This window comes from Bombina bombina, chromosome 8 (genome assembly GCF_027579735.1).
Source record: "Bombina bombina isolate aBomBom1 chromosome 8, aBomBom1.pri, whole genome shotgun sequence".
NCBI classification, from domain to species: domain Eukaryota; kingdom Metazoa; phylum Chordata; class Amphibia; order Anura; family Bombinatoridae; genus Bombina; species Bombina bombina.
In genome coordinates this window covers 343,821,296-343,839,293 of record NC_069506.1, presented here as the reverse complement: position 1 = coordinate 343,839,293, position 17,998 = coordinate 343,821,296, and the positions used below count along the sequence as shown (strand labels likewise).

General features: G+C 39.3%; 1 protein-coding gene across 1 annotated transcript in view; it reads left to right on the top strand.

The window, feature by feature from the left end:
* The window catches only part of GRIK4 (glutamate ionotropic receptor kainate type subunit 4), a 777,161-nt gene that overhangs the window by 259,677 nt on the left and 499,486 nt on the right, over positions 1 to 17,998 (top strand). Inside the window, exons 4-5 of the mRNA XM_053691193.1 lie at positions 6,130 to 6,295; positions 12,791 to 12,969. Of these exons, the coding sequence (XP_053547168.1) occupies positions 6,130 to 6,295; positions 12,791 to 12,969 (345 nt within the window). The remainder of the gene's footprint in view (positions 1 to 6,129; positions 6,296 to 12,790; positions 12,970 to 17,998) is intronic.

The following is a 17,998-nucleotide window of genomic DNA, read 5'->3' as shown; positions in this document are numbered from 1 at the left end:
AGTTTTTTTAAACTTATTACACCTAATCTAATCCCCTAATAAAATTAAAAAGCCCCCCAAAATAATAAAAAGCCCTACCCTATACTAAATTACAAGTAGCCCTTAAAAGGGCCTTTTGTGGGGGATTGCCCCAAAGTAATCAGCTCTTTTACCGGTAAAAAAAAGTACAATACCCACCCAACATTAAAACCCACCACACACACATCCAACCCTACTCTAAAACCCACCCAATACCCCCTTAATAAAACCCCTTAACACTAACCCCTTAAAGATCACCCTACCTTGAGAAGTCTTCACCCACCCGGGCCGAAGTCCTCAACGAAGCCGGGCAAAGTGGTCCTCCAGACGGGCAGAAGTCTTCATCCAAGCCGGCCAGAAGAGGTACTCCAGACGGGCAGAAGTCTTCATCCAGGCGGCATCTTCTATCTTCATCCATCCGACGTGGAGCAGCTCCATCTTCAAGACATCCGATCCAGGGCATCCTCTTCAAACGAAGTCCAAATGAAGAATGCAGGTTCCTTTAAATGACATCATCCAAGATGGCGTCCCTTAAAGTCCGATTGGCTGATAGAATTCTATCAGCCAATCAGAATTAAGGTAGAATTTTTTTTATTGGCTGATACAATCAGCCAATAGGATTGAGCTTGCATTCTATTGGCTGATCCAATCAGCCAATAGAATGACAGCTCAATATCAGCCAATCGGATTTCAAGGGACGCCATCTCGGATGACGTCATTTAAAGGAACCTTCATTCTTCACTTAGACTTAGTTTGAAGAGGATGCTCCACGTCGGATGTCTTGAAGATGGAGCCCATCCACGCCGGATGGATGAAGATAGAAGATGCCGCCTGGATGAAGACTTCTGCCCGTCTGGAGGACCTCTTCTGGCCGCATTGGATGAAGACTTCTGCCTGTCTGGAGGACCACTTCGCCCGGCTTCGTTGAGGACTTCGGCCCGGCTGGGTGAACACTTCTCAAGGTAGGGTGATCTTCAAGGGGTTAGTGTTAGGTTTTATTAAGGGGGTATTAGGTGGGTTTTAGAGTAGGGTTGGGTGTGTGGGTGGTGGGTTTTAATGTTGGGGGGGTATTGTACTTTTTTTTTTACAGGTGAAAGAGCTGATTACTTTGGGACAATGCCCCTCAAAAGGCCTTTTTAAGGGCTATTTGTAATTTAGTATAGGGTAGGGATTTTTATTATTTTGGGGGGCTTTTTTATTTTATTAGGGGATTAGATTAGGTGTAATTAGTTTAAAAAATTGTAATTATTTTATTATTTTCTGTAATTTAGTGTTTTTTTTCCGTACTTTAGATAATTTATTTAAATTGTATTTAATTGTATTTAGTTTAGGTAATTAATTTAATTATAGTGTAGTGTTATGTGTAATTGTAACTTAGGTTAGGATTTATTTTACAGGTAAATTTGAATTTATTTTAACTAGGTAGTTATTAAATAGTTAATAACTATTTAATAACTATTGTACTTAGTTAAAATAAATATAAAAAATAATAAAATAATAAAAATAAACCCTAAGCTAGCTACAATGTAACTATTAGTTATATTGTAGCTATCTTAAGGTTTATTTTATAGGTAAGTATTTAGTTTTAAATCGGAATTATTTAGTAAATGATAGTAATATTTATTTAGATATATTTAAATTATATTTAAGTTAGGGGGTGTTAGGGTTAGGGTTAGACTTAGATTTAGGGGTTAATAACTTTATTATAGTGGTGGCGACGTTGGGGGCGGAAGATTAGGGGTTAATAAGTGTAGGTAGGTGGCTGCAACATTGCGGGTGGCAGATTAGGGGTTAATAAATAAAATGTAGGTGTCGGCGATGTTGGGGGCAGCAGATTAGGGATTAATAAGTATAATGTAGGTGGTGGCGGTGTCCAGAGCGGCAGATTAGGGGTTAATAATATAATGTAGGTGTCGGCGATGTCGGGGGCGGTGGATTAGGGGTTAATAAGTGTAAGATTAGGGGTTTTTAGACTCGGGGTTCATGTTAGGGTGTAAGGTGTAGACATTAAAAGTATTTCCCCATAGGAATCAATGGGGCTGCGTTAGGAGCTTTACGCTGCTTTTTTGCAGGTGTTAGGTTTTTTTTCAGTCGGCTCTGCCCTATTGATTCCTATGTGGAAATCGTGCACAAGCACGTTTTGTCAGCTCACCGCTACATGTAAGCAGCGCTGGCATTGCGGTGAGATGTGGAGCAAAATTTTGCTCTCCGCTCACTTTTCTGCGGCTAACGCCGGGTTTGTAAAAACCCATAATACCAGTGTTGTCTGTAGGTGAGCGGTGAGGGAAAACTGCTCATTAGCACCGCACAGCCTTACCAACAAAACTCGTAATCTAGGTGTAAGTGTTTTCTTGGCACAAATACAATTTAAAGATAAATGTGATATTGGGTGATTTTCAAATATTTTTTTCAATTGGGTTTGAATAAAAAAATACAAGATAACCCCCCCAATTCACATACAGCTAGATCACAAGTTTTGAGCGCTATAGTGAAATTAACGACCGCCACAAAAGCTCGTGCACGATTTCCCCATATACATCAATGGGGAGAGTCAGCTAAAAAAAAGCCTAACACCTGCGATCGCGGAAACAAAAGCTCCGTAACGCAGCCCCATTTATGTCTATGGGGAAAGAAAAAGTTATGTTTAAACCTAACACCCTAACATAAAAACATAAACCCTGAGTCTAAACATCCCTAAACTGCCACCCCCGACATCGCCACAACCTACATAATGTTATTAACCCCTAATCTGCTACCCTTAACATCGCCGCAACCTAAATATACTTATTAACCCCTAATCTGCCGCCCTTAACATCGGCGCCAGCTAAACACACTTATTAACCCCTAATCTGCCGCCCCTAACATCGCCGCCACCTACATTACAGTTATTAACCCCTAATCTGCTGGCCCTAACATCGCCGCCACTTACATTACACTTATTAAGCCCTAATCTGCCGCCCCCAATGTCGCCGCCACTATCATAAGTTATTAACCCCTAAACCTCTGGCCTCCCACATCACTATAACTACATAAATATATTAACCCCTAAACCTAACCCTAACGTAACCCTATCCCTAAGCATAACCCTTAAGTAACCCTGAACCTAAACCTAACACCCCCTAGCTTAAATATAATTAAAATAAATCAAAATAAAACTTTTAATTTAAACAATTATTACCTAAATAATACCTATTTAAAACGAAATACAAACTTACCTGTAAAATAAACCCTAAGCTAACAACAAAATAACTAATAGTTACATTGTAGTTATCTTAGGTTTTATTTTTATTTCACAGGTAAGTTTGTATTTATTTTAACTAGGTAGACTAGTTAGTAAATAGTTATAAACTATTTACTAGCTACCTAGTTAAAATAAATACAAAGTTACCTGTAAAATAAAACCTAACCAGCCTTACACTAAAACCTAACATTACAATAAAATTAAATAATTTAAATTAATAAAATACAATTATCTAAATTACAAAAACAAACACTAAATTACAGAAAATAAAAAACAAAATTATCAAAAATAAAAATGAATTACTCCTAATCTAATAGCCCTATCAAAATAAAAAAAGCCCCCCAAAATAAAAAAAAACCCTAGCCTGCACTAAACTGCCAATGGCCCTTAAAAGTGCCTTTTGCTGGGCATTGCCCCAAAGAAATCAGCTCTTTTACCTGTAAAAAAAAAAATACAAACACCCCCAACAGTAAAACCCACCACCCACACAACCAAACCCCCCAAATAAAATTCTATCTAAATAAATCTAAGATAAACATTGCCCTGAAAAGGGCATTTGGATGGGCATTGCCCTTAAAAGGGCATTTAGCTCTTTTATGGTACCCAAACCCTAAGCTAAAAATAAAACCCACCCAATAAACCCTTAAAAAAACCTAACACTAACCCCCGACGATCCACTTACAGTTTTCGAAGACCGGACATCCATCCTCATCCAGGCGGCAGAAGTCTACATCCAAGCAGTCAGAAGTCCTTATCGAAGCTGGCAGAAGTCTTCATCCAAGCGGGCAGAAGTCCTCATTGAAAGCCGGCAGAAGTCTTCATCCAAGCGGGCAGAAGTCTTCATCCAGGCGGCATCTTCTATCTTCATCCATCCGTTGCGGAGTGGGTCCATCTTCAAGACATCCAGCGGAGCATCCTCTTCTTACAGTCGCCACTGGAAAACAGTTAATAGGATTTGTTCCCCTTTAATTCTTATTGGCTGATAGAATTCTATCAGCCAATCAGAATGTAGGGACACCATCTTGGATGACATCACTTAAAGGGAACTTCATTTTCCAGTCACAATCGGAAGAAGAGGATGCTCCGCGCCGGATGTCTTGAAGATGGACCTGCTCTGCGCCGGATGGATGAAGATAGAAGATGCCGTCTGGATGAAGACTTCTGCCCGCTTGGATGAAGACTTCTGCTGGCTTCGATAAAGGACTTTTGTCCGCTTGGATGAAGACTTCTGCCGGTTACGATGAGAACTTCTGCCCGCTTGGATGAACACTTCTGACGCCTAGATGAGAATGCATGTCCGGTCTTCGGAAACTGTAAGTGGATCATCAGGAGTTAGTGTTAGGTTTTTTTTAAGGGTTTATTGGGTGGGTTTTATTTTTAGCTTAGGATTTGGGCACAGTAAAAGAGCTAAATGCCCTTTTAAGGGCAATGCCCATCGAAATGCCCTTTTCAGGGCAATGGTTAGCTTAGGTTTATTAGATAGAATTTTATTTGGGGGGTTTGGTTGTGTGGGGGTGGGTTTTACTGTTGGGGGGTGTTTGTATTTTTTTACAGGTAAAAGAGCTGATTTATTTGGGGCAATGCCCCGCAAAAGGCCCTTTTAAGGGCTGTTGGCAGTTTAGTGTAGGCTAGGGTTTTTTTATTTTGGGTTTTTATTTTTTATTTTGATAGGGCTATTAGATTAGGAGTAATTCGTTTTTATTTTTGATAATTTCGTATTTTATTTTGTGTAATTTAGTGTTTATTTTTTTTTGTAATTTAAATAATTGTATTTTTATTAATTTAATTAATTTAATTTTATTGTAATGTTATTTAGATTTATTTTAATTATATTTAAGTTAGGGGTGTTAGGGTTAGACTTAGGCTTAGGGTTACGTTAGGGTTAGGTTTAGGGGTTAATATATTTATGTAGTGATGTGGGAGGCCAGAGGTTTAGTGGTTAATAGGTTTATTATAGCAGTGGTGTGGGCGGACGGTAGATTAGGGGTTAATACTATTTAAATAGTGTTTACGATGCGGGAGGGCGGCGGTTTAGGGGTTAATAGGTTTATTATAGTGGCGACAATGTTGGGGAGCGGCTGAATAAAGGTTAATACATTTTTTAAGTGGCGGCGATTTCTGGAGCGGCAGATTAGGGGTTAATACATTTAATATAGTGTTTGCGATGTGGGAGGGCCTCGGTTTAGGGGTTAATAGGTAGTTTATGGGTGTTAGTGTACTTTGTGACACTTTAGTTACAGCTTTGTAGCATAAAACTCATAGCTACTAACTTTAGATGACGGTACAGATCTTGTCGGTATAGGGTGTACCGCTTACTTTTTGGCCTCACCACAAAACTTGTAATGCCAGAGCTATGGAAATCCCATTGAAAAAGGACTTTTTTAAAAGTGCAGTACTGACGTTGCGTGACGGCCAAAAAGGTGTGCGGTACAGCTATACCTACAAGACTTGTAATAGCAGCGTTAGTGAAAAAGCAGCGTAATTAAGCATAACGATGCTTTTCACTCATAACTCAAAGCTCATAATCTAGTTATGTGTAAGGGAATTTTGGTTGGTTCAGATGGACCCATTTCTATACTTTCTTTAAATGATGGCTTTTCATTCCATTTCAGTCTTTCCCGTATATTTTTATTTACATATTTGTCTGTGATGTCCACACATAGCGCTTATTTAATCCAACATATCCTTCTTTTGTTCTGATGTTAATCCTTGTTTTATGGCTTGCACTCATTTTATTACTTCATTTTCCTTTTTCTAAATATTTTGTGTCTACTCTTCTGGCATTTTCTACTTCACATCTTCATTCTTTGCCTCTTCCAATTCTCTTTTTACTTTCCTAACTTCTCCACTTTCCTGTCTTGCTGGCTCAGGTCCCACACATAAAAGTGGCCCCTGAAGAATTCCTAAAGTATCAATTCCAGAGATTCACAACCTTGAACCTTCATCCCAGCAACACGGACATCAGTGCAGCGGTGGCATCTCTTCTTCAGTTTTTCAACAGCACCACAGCGTGCCTCATATGTGCCAAGGCCGAGTGTAAGTGGTACCCAGCGGGACTCTTGATAATATTTGCTCATTATCTGCACACACAAATATAATGCATCATAATATGCACACACACAAGCTCACAAAGCCATGAATGTGCACATGTACATTGATACAGCTATGCTTGCATACAAACAGAAATACTGTACGCTTTTCAGAAGAGCAAGTAAATAATATACAAACGTTAACAGTTTTAAAAACCACAAAGCTTTTTTATTCACATTTTGTTTTATTATAATTCTTTTAGGAAACATAGAGAATTTAAACTATACATCATAATCCAAAACAAATACACGTTTCAAATTAGTCTCAGTATCATAATGAAAGCAAAAGAAATACCTAAATATCAAATAAAAGTAAAAAAGCAAATATAAAGAAAGGGGTTGGGGAAAATAAAACTAGGGTAAATAGAAGGAGAAGATGAGAGCAGAAGAATGGGGGAAATCTCTTAATGATTTTAACTTGGTTAAAGACAAAATAACATAACTACTGAGGAGGAAGAAATTCCTGTGCAGAGCCCCATAAGCATTTATAGAAAACTGTCAGGGTTACGGTTAATTGGAATGAGGGGGTCAGGTTTGCAGTGGGGGGTTCAGGATAGTGTGTTAAGGATTAAAGTTAGGGATCACAGAAGGAAGTCACACCTAATAGCCAAAGGATATTGTTGTGATTTTGTCCTTGGAGAGGCCATAGCAATATTAGCTGGTACTGTTATATAGGAATTGTCCCAGTGCTTGTGCTGCTGATAAACTGCAATGGCAGAACAGTCCCTATCAATTGCAGTTACATGTGAATTAGACTTCATTTGTTTAATCATTTGGTTTAAATTTAACAGCTTATAATGTTCATTATTGTTCAATGTTAGATTAATACTCTTAGAAAATCTAACGGTGTTAGATTGGCTATTTGCAAAGAAGAAACAAATTAAAGAAAGTAGAATGTTTTCACCCCAAGAAAATGGACAGAAAATAAAAGGGTAGGTTCTGTTGGGGGAGGACATGAGACGGTGGAATCTGCATTTATTTTGTTAACAGATAATCAGACGTGTTGCTGTTTTGCAGTCGTGTTCATTAGTTCACAGTGGAGGCTCAGCCAGAGGAGATGAATGGAGAGAAAGTATAATTTTAATGTCACACCGCTAAAATTAGATAGAAACCTAAAGACTCCAGTAGGATTCTGAGAAACCGTGAGCAGCGCAGTAATTAACCTTTTCTGGGCCAATGGATCTCTTTATCTGTGTTTTTTCTACTTTAATTACTTCTGCTAAAGTGTATCAAGGTGCTAAATCAGCACTATTTCAGTTTAATGGCTTTTCTAAGTACAGTTCGTAAAGAACTTTCTATGGTTTTCAAGCATACCAAGGCCATAGTCTTAAGAGCTTACAATCTAATACTAATGTCTGAGTCACATAGAGGAACATTAATTTAACCAAGACATTATGGAGAGATATTTTTGAGAATAAAATTGACTTCATGTGCAGGATGCCCCATGTGAAAGTAATTAAATCAACATCAATATAGTTTAGTTTATTATAGTTTTGGTAACTTTTATGAAACTAAGTAGATAACAGGTAGATCTGTTCCCTTTCCAACTCCTTGTCCTGCCCAAATTCACATTTGTGCATTATACAATGTGCTAGTTCTTCACACCATTTTGAAAATAATTTTTTTTATTTCATATGAAAAACAAGATTTAATCTGATTGATCACTACAAATATATTTCAGACACAATCAGACTCCTTGCCCTGCAACACATCTGCCAGCACCATGCCCACATCAGAACATGGACTCTGCTGCCCCATGACCACATCAGACACTGACTCTGCTGCTCCATGACCACATTAGACACTGACCCTACAGCCCAATGCCAGCACCATGCCCACATCAGACCACTGACCCTGCAGCCCCACTTCCAGCACCATGACCACATCAGACCATTGAATCTGCAGCCCCACTGCCAGCACCATAATCACATCAGACCACTGACCCTACAGCCCAATGCCAGCACCATGCCCACACCAGACCACGGACTCTGCTGCCCCATGACCACATTAGAACACTGACCCTGCAGCTCCACTGCCAGCACCATGCTCACTTCAGACCAATGACCCTGCAGCCCACTGCCAGCACCATGCTCACTTCAGACCACTGAATCTGCAGCCTCATTGCCAGCACCATGCACACATCAGACCACTGCCCTGCAGCCCCACTGCCAGCACCATGCACACATCAGACCACTGCCCTGCAGCCCCACTGCCAGCACCATGCACACATCAGACCACTGCCCTGCAGCCCCACTGCCAGCACCATGCACACATCAGACCACTGCCCTGCAGCCCCACTGCCAGCACCATGCCCACATCAGACCACTGAATCTGCAGCCCCTCTGCCAGCACCATGCCCACATCAGATCACTGAATCTGCAGCCCCACTGCCAGCACCATAATCACATCAGACCACTGAATCTACAGCCTCATTGCCAGCACCATGCCCACATCAGACCACTGAATCTGCAGCCCCACTGCCAGCACCATAATCACATCAGACCACTGAATCTACAGCCTCATTGCCAGCACCATGCCCATATCAGACCACTGAATCTGCAGCCCCACTGCCAGCACCATGCCCACATCAGACCACTGCCCTGCAGCCCCACTGCCAGCACCATGCCCACATCAGACCACTGACCCTGCAGCCTCACTGCCAGCACCATACCCACATCAGACCACTGAATCTGCAGCCCCACTGCCAGCACCATGCCCACATCAGACCACTGAATCTGCAGCCCCACTACCAGCACCATGCCCACATCAGACCACTGCCCTGCAGCCCCACTGCAAGCACAATACCCACATCAGATCACTGAATCTGCAGCCCCACTGCCAGCACCATACCCACATCAGACCACTGAATCTGCAGCCCCACTGCCAGCACCATGCCCACATCAGACCACTGAATCTGCAGCCCCACTGCCAGCACCATGCCCACATCAGACCACTGAATCTGCAGCCTCACTGCCAGCACCATGCCCACATCAGACCACTGAATCTGTAGCCCCACTGCAAGCACCATGCCCACATCAGACCACTGAATCTGCAGCCTCACTGCCAGCACCATGCCCACATCAGACCACTGAATCTGCAGCCCCACTGCCAGCACCATGCCCACATCAGACCACTGCCCTGCAGCTCCACTGCCAGCACCATGCCCACATCAGACCACTGAATCTGCAGCCCCACTGCCAGCACCATACCCACATCAGACCACTGAATCTGCAGCCCCACTGCCAGCACCATGCCCACATCAGATCACTGCCCTGCAGCCCCACTGCCAGCACCATGCCCACATCAGACCACTGAATCTGCAGCCCCACTGCCAGCACCATGCCCACATCAGACCACTGAGCCTGCAGCCTCACTGCCAGCACCATGCCCACATCAGACCACTGAATCTGTAGCTCCACTACCAGTACTATAAACACATCAGACCACTGCCCTGCAGCCCCACTGCCAGCACCATGCCCACATCAGACCACTGCCCTGCAGCCCCACTGCCAGCACCATGCCCACATCAGACCACTGAATCTGTAGCTCCACTACCAGTACTATAAACACATCAGACCATTGATGCCTTGCAACTCAACTGTTAGTCACATGTTCAGATCAGTCCACTGACCATGAAACCCCTCTTTGTTTACATATATATTTACTATAAATATTTATCATTCCAATGTTCTAGGCATTTTTAAATAGATATTCCTATATATATCTATACATATCTATACCTATATTTAATTATATATATATATTGTTTTATTTTTTCTTAAAACCTCAGATATATATATAGAAATATTTATTAATGAATAAACGGAACATATTCTGCTATGTATTCATGTCGGGTTAGCGCACTTGGTTAAACGCGATTGAGTTTAAGCACAAGTATGGGTGTTTTTTTCCCAATTTTCAAGCATGTGCTACCCTACACACGCCAAAAGTCTCCGTCTAGCGAATTTAACTTGTGAGCGGGAGCGAAAAATGGTGCTCAACTCGTAATCTAGCCCTCAGTAAAGAGAACTGACAAAGGATACTTTCAAAGCACTTATTTTATTCAATAATTTGATAAAAAAATATAGCTTTAAATATAGCGGGGCCGGCATATGCTTTTTATTTTGCATGTAACACTGTCTGTTATGGCTTAATACTGATAATATTGTTTTCCTTGTAAGAACTGTTTGTCTGCAGGTAGATTGCCGCTCAGTAAAGATTTAACCAATAATGAGTATTTTGTACTCTTTTTAGAAAACTAAGGGCAGAATGTTGATTTTGATTACAAGTGTTTAATAAAGGCTTGCTGCATTTTTAAACAAATTATTAAATAAAGTATTAGAGACCTATTTAACAAAGATCTGTCGGACCTGATCCGACAGTGCGGATCAGGTCCGACAGACATCGCTGAATGCGGAGAGCAATACGCTCTCTGTATTCAGCATTGCACCAGCAGCTCTTGTGCTGGTGCAACGATGCCCCCTGCAGGGGGTTGTCAATCAATCCAAACGTACTCGATCGGGTTGAATTGTGGCGACCTTTGTCCGCCTCCTCAGAGCAGGCGGACAGGTTATGGAGCAGTGGTCTTGAGACCGCTGCCCCATAACTTGTGATTCTGGCGAGTCTGAAGACTCCAAACAAACAAAACATTGTTCCAGCCACCAACAATTTTAAAAGACCTTTATTCTTTCATTGTGGGTCCAAGCAAAAAACTACAACGTTTCAGGCCTGCTATAGGCCCTTAGTCATGCATTAGTTAGTTAGTCTGAAGACTCGCCAGAAACACGGGGCATCAAGCTCCATACGGATCTTGATAGATATGCCCCTTAGTTTTAATAAAACCACGCACTGTACATTCAAGGGAACATTTGAAGGTATCCTAACTGATGGCCAGGTTACAAGTAGAGCGCAAACGTTTGCACACAGGTTAAATTAAGCTCTTAATACAAGTTGAGAATAAATGCAATTGCGTAAGCGCAATCGCGATTTACACTAGAATGAATAAGTGGTCAAAGATATGAGGTCTCAGGTGTTAGAAAAAAAAAGTCAGTAAGTGCATTATGCATTATAAGTGCATTGGAGCCCTTTGCAGTTAAAGGGACACTGAACCCATTTTTTTCTTTTGTGATTCAGATAGAGCATAACATTTTAAGCAACTATCTAATTTACTCCTATTATCAAATTGTCTTCATTCTCTTGGTATCTTTATTTGAAATGCAAGAATTTTGGTGAAGAACCTGGGTTGTCCTTGCTGTTCTGAACCCAAAAAAAAGCTTAGAAAATTGCTTAAAATTGCATGCTCTGTCTGAATCATGAAAGAAAGTGTTTTGGTTCAGTGTCCATTTAAGTAGGTGAAATCGTTTGCTCTCTTTCCTTTCGTTTGCTCTCTCTCTTCTCTCGTTTGCTCTCTCTCTCCTCTCGTTTGCTCTCTCTCTCCTCTCGTTTGCTCTCTCTCTCCTCTCGTTTGCTCTCTCTCTCCTCTTGTTTGCTCTCTCTCTCCTCTCGTTTGCTCTCTCTCTCCTCTCGTTTGCTCTCTCTCTCCTCTCGTTTGCTCTCTCTCTCCTCTCGTTTGCTCTCTCTCTTCTCTCGTTTGCTCTCTCTCTCCTCTTGTTTGCTCTCTCTCTCCTCTCGTTTGCTCTCTCTCTCCTCTCGTTTGCTCTCTCTCTCCTCTCGTTTGCTCTCTCTCTCCTCTCGTTTGCTCTCTCTCTCCTCTCTATATAAAAATGATTCCTTAAAGGGATACTAAACCCAAATTTTTTTCTTTCATGATTCAGGTAGAACATGCAATTTTAAGCAACTTTCTAATTTACTCCTATTATCAATTTTTATTTGTTCTCTTGCTATCTTTATTTGAAAAGCAAGAATGTAAAGCTTAAGAGTCGGCACATTTTTGGTTCAGAACCTGGGTTACACTTTCTTATTGGTTAGCCAAATATAGCCACCAGTAAGCAAGCGCTATCCAGGGTGCTGAATCTAAAATGGATTGGCTCATAAGATGGCATTCCTGCTTTTTAAATAAAGATAGCAAGAGAATAAAGAAACATTAATAATAGGAGTAAATAAGAAAATTGCTTAAAATTGCTGCTCTATCTGAATCATGAAATAAGTATTTTGGGTTTAGTGTCTCATTAATGTAATGGAGCAATAAAGGGGTTAAATCACAGATGTCAAGTGCACTCCCAGTTGTTTTTGAACCCATTAATTCCCCAGATTAAAATAAGAAGTGAAATGGACCTTACTAGTAAATGGTTAGGTGCTATGTCCTTGGAGTAAAATTTGAAGGTCCAACTGGAATGGGATTCTGACCAAATGCCCAACTGATGAAATTACCTCTGGTTGCAAATGTTTTCCCTTTCCCTGAAACTTTATACATTGTATAGCTAAATAGGATTATTATTGTTTCTTCCTGAGAAATATTGTCCACCATCATTTTATTTACTAGGTCTTTTGAACTTGGAGAAGCTTCTGCGGCAGTTTCTTATCTCAAAGGACTGCCTTTCAGTGAGGATGCTCGATGACACCTGGGATCCCACGCCGCTACTGAAGGAAATCCGTGACGATAAGACCAGCACCATTATTGTACATGCGAATGCATCCATGTCCCACACAATCCTGATGAAGGTACTGGAACCTTTGTTTGTTAGACAGTGTTGGTAGGGAAGGTGCAGCATCATTATGGTGGCAAACAGTTCTGATGCTGTAGCTTAGTGGGTACAGAAAAATGAGTTGATGCTGATAGAAGATCTAACCTAGACCTAACATGTAGTTGCTGAAGTAGCATGGGACATTATTAGTATTAATAACTCATATGGATCATTTCCAATGCAAGGCAACAGACACAGGTACATTCACAATGGGTTAAATGATCAGTTAAAGAGACAGTTTGTCTGGACATGGTGACACAATAGCAGAGACAGCTATTATGCTTTAAATGGGTAATCTAACTGCAACAACATGAGCTAATATCAATGGCATGCTTTACTAGTTAAGGCTTGAGCACAATCTCAGTGTACAGAGACAAATGACAATTACATGTGTGTTTATTTGATGAGTAAAATAAATACATTTGTTTATAAAGTGTTTAAAGGGACAGTCTACACCAGAATTTTTATTGTTTTTAAAGATAGACAATCCCTTTATTACCCATTTCCCAGTTTTGCATAACCAACACAGTTATAATAATAAACTTTTAACCTCTGTGATTATCTTTTATCTAAGCCTCTGCAAACTGCCCCTTTATTTCAGTTCTTTGGACAGAATTGCAGTTTAGCCAATCAGTGCCTGCTCCCAGATAACTTCACGTGCACGAGCACAGTGTTATCTATATGAAATACATGAACTAACACTCTCTAGTGGTGAAAAACTGTTAAAATGCATTCTGAAAAGAGGTGGCCTTCAAGGTCTAAGAAATGAGCATATGAACCTCCTAGGTTAAGCTTTCAACTAAGAATACCAAGAGAACAAAGCAAAATTGGTGATAAAAGTAAATTGGAAAGTTGTTTAAAATTACATGCCCTATCTGAATCATCAAAGTTTATTTTGGCCTAGACTGTCCCTTTAAGGCACATATTTTTTAATTACATTTGAAGGTTGTGATATCTAATATATTTTATACATCAAAAGGCTGCAGACTGCCCCTCCCCCATATTATATATGACAGTGACAGTTTATTCTTTGATTGCCCACAAGAAAGGGGTACAGAGTAACCAAAGTTATACAGCCCCATTTGGGTCTGGTTACTAATCCCAAATGTTGTTCTATGGCTAAGTACTTTCTCTTTATGTTGTTCTATGGCTAAGTGCTTTCTCTTTACGTTGTTCTATGGCTAAGTGCTTTCTCTTTACGTTGTTCTATGGCTAAGTGCTTTCTCTTTATGTTGTTCTATGGCTAAGTGCTTTCTCTTTATAGTGAATCCAAAATGCGCTCTGGAGAATTTGGTGTCTTTGAGGTCCTCTGTGTTTGATGTGCAGTCAGCCTGGCACTTTGATCTACTGCACTGGGTGACTCTTAATCCCCTACATGGGGGAATAGATTTAAAATGTAACCTTTGGCTGACGAATCTTATATGAAGCTCTCTGAAGCCTCAGTAGGAAGCTGCCTTTATTTCCTCTGAGTTTAAATGGGACTTCAATGAGGGCTGAACTTCCATCTTACAATCTGTTTCCATAGAAACACGACTGCTATAAGGCTGAAGCTGTCCATGTGTCTCCATGCCTTCTGCTCTTGACATGTGCTTGCGTAGGAACCTGGGAGTGTAAGCTCTGCAGGGCAGGCATTTTGCTTCATTATTGTTCGTGTCAGACTGTAGTGTATGGAAACAGTGTTTACAGAAATAAAATGAGAACTCCAGCAATAGAGAGAATGCGTGATAAATATACATTTTAAGAGCAGGAGGTTGTAATATTTAGCTGAATATCTGCTTGGCTTGTAAAGATGAAGAAGAAGGGGGCATCCATGGACTAATGTGAAAATAAGAAATAAAGCTAGCTCCTTAAAGGAACCTTTACTCACCTTTGTGTGCACAGTCTTTTTTACCAATTAAGAGATGTACTGAAAAGTACTTGTATGCAGAAGAAGATGCCTAGGGCATCTTTATGTAGAGCAACAATTCTTTTTTTTAGATCCTTAGAGAATTATTTGCCATGAGGGGCCATGTTGGACTTCCAGTGACCAGTATGAGAGTGTGAGAGCGATAACACCAAATTTAACACACCTGCTTCCCAATCACACCTGTGACCTTGTAAAACTAACGAGTCACATGACACCGGGGAGGGAAAATGGCTAATTGGGCCCAATTTGGACATTTCCACTTAGGGGTGTACTCGCTTTTGTTGCCAACAGTTTAGACATTAATGGCTGTGTGTTGCGTTAGTTTGAGGGGACAGCAAATTTACACTGTGATACAGGCTGTACACTCACTATTTTATATTGTAGCAAAGTGTCATTTCTTCAGTGTTGTCACATGAAAAGATATAATAAATATTTACACTGTTATACAGGCTGTACACTCACTACTTTACATTGTAACAAAGTGTCATTTCTTCAGTGTTGTCACATGAAAAGATATAATAAAATATTTACACTGTTATACAGGCTGTACACTCACTACTTTACATTGTAGCAAAGTGTCATTTCTTCAGTGTTGTCATATGAAAAGATATAATAAAATATTTACACAAATGTAAGGGGTGTACTCACTTTTGTGAGATACTGTATACAGTATATATACACACATATACATACATACACACATATACATACATACACACATATGTGCACATACAGTATATATACATACACACATATACATACACACATATTTGCACATACAGTACATATACATACACACATATACATACACACACATATGTTCACATACAGTATATATACATACACACATATACATACATACACATATGTGCACATACAGTATATATACATACACACATATACATACATACACATATGTGCACATACAGTATATATACATACACACATATACATACACACACATATGTGCACATACAGTATATATACATACACACATATACATACATACACATATGTGCACATACAGTATATATACATACACACATATACATACACACATATGTGCACATACAGTATATATACATGCACACATATACATACACACATATGTGCACATACAGTACATATACATACATAAGTACACACACATATGTGCATATACAGTACATATACATACATACATACACACACATATGTGCACATACAGTACATATACATACATAAGTACACACACATATGTGCACATACAGTACATATACATACATAAGTACACACACACATATGTGCATATACAGTACTTATACATACATACATACACACGCATATGTGCATATACAGTACATATACATACACACATATACATACACACACATATGTGCATATACAGTACATATACATACACACATATACATACACACATATGTGCACATACAGTATATATACATACACACATATACATACACACACATATGTGCACATACAGTATATATACATGCACACATATACATACACACGCATATGTGCACATACAGTATATATACATACACACATATACATACACACACATATGTGCACATACATTATATATACATACACACATATACATACACACACATATGTGCACATACAGTATATATACATACACACATATACATACACACGCATATGTGCACATACAGTATATAAACATACACACATATACATACACACACATATGTGCACATACATTATATATACATACACACATATACATACACACACATATGTGCACATACAGTATATATACATACACACATATACATACACACATATGTGCACATACAGTATATATACATGCACACATATACATACACACGTATGTGCACATACAGTACATATACATACATAAGTACACACACATATGTGCATATACAGTACATATACATACATACATACACACACATATGTGCACATACAGTACATATACATACATAAGTACACACACATATGTGCACATACAGTACATATACATACACACATATACATACACACACATATGTGCACATACAGTATATATACATACACACATATACATACACACACATATGTGCACATACAGTATATATACATACACACATATACATACACACACATATGTGCACATACAGTATATATACATACACACATATACATACACACACATATGTGCACATACAGTATATATATACATACAGTACATATACATACACACACACACATATGTGCACATACAGTATATATACATACACACATATACATACATACACACACATATGTGCACATACAGTATATATACATACACACATATACATACACACACATATGTGCACATACAGTATATATACATACACACATATACATACACACACATATGTGCACATACAGTATATATACATACACACATATACATACACACATATGTGCACATACAGTATATATACATACACACATATACATACACACATATGTGCATATACAGTACATATACATACATACATACATACATACACACACACATGTGCACATACAGTACATATACATACATACGTACACACACACATGTGCACATACAGTACATATACATACATACGTACACACACATATGTGCACATAATTACAGTATATATACATACACACATATACATACACACATATGTGCACATACAGTATATATACATACACACATATACATACACACATATGTGCATATACAGTACATATACATACATACATACACACACACATGTGCACATACAGTACATATACATACATACGTACACACACATGTGCACATACAGTACATATACATACATACGTACACACACATATGTGCACATAATTACAGTATATATACATACACACATATACATACACACATATGTGCATATACAGTACATATACATACATACATACACACACACATGTGCACATACAGTACATATACATACATACGTACACACACACATGTGCACATACAGTACATATACATACATACGTACACACACATATGTGCACATAATTACAGTATATATACATACACACATATACATACACACATATGTGCATATACAGTACATATACA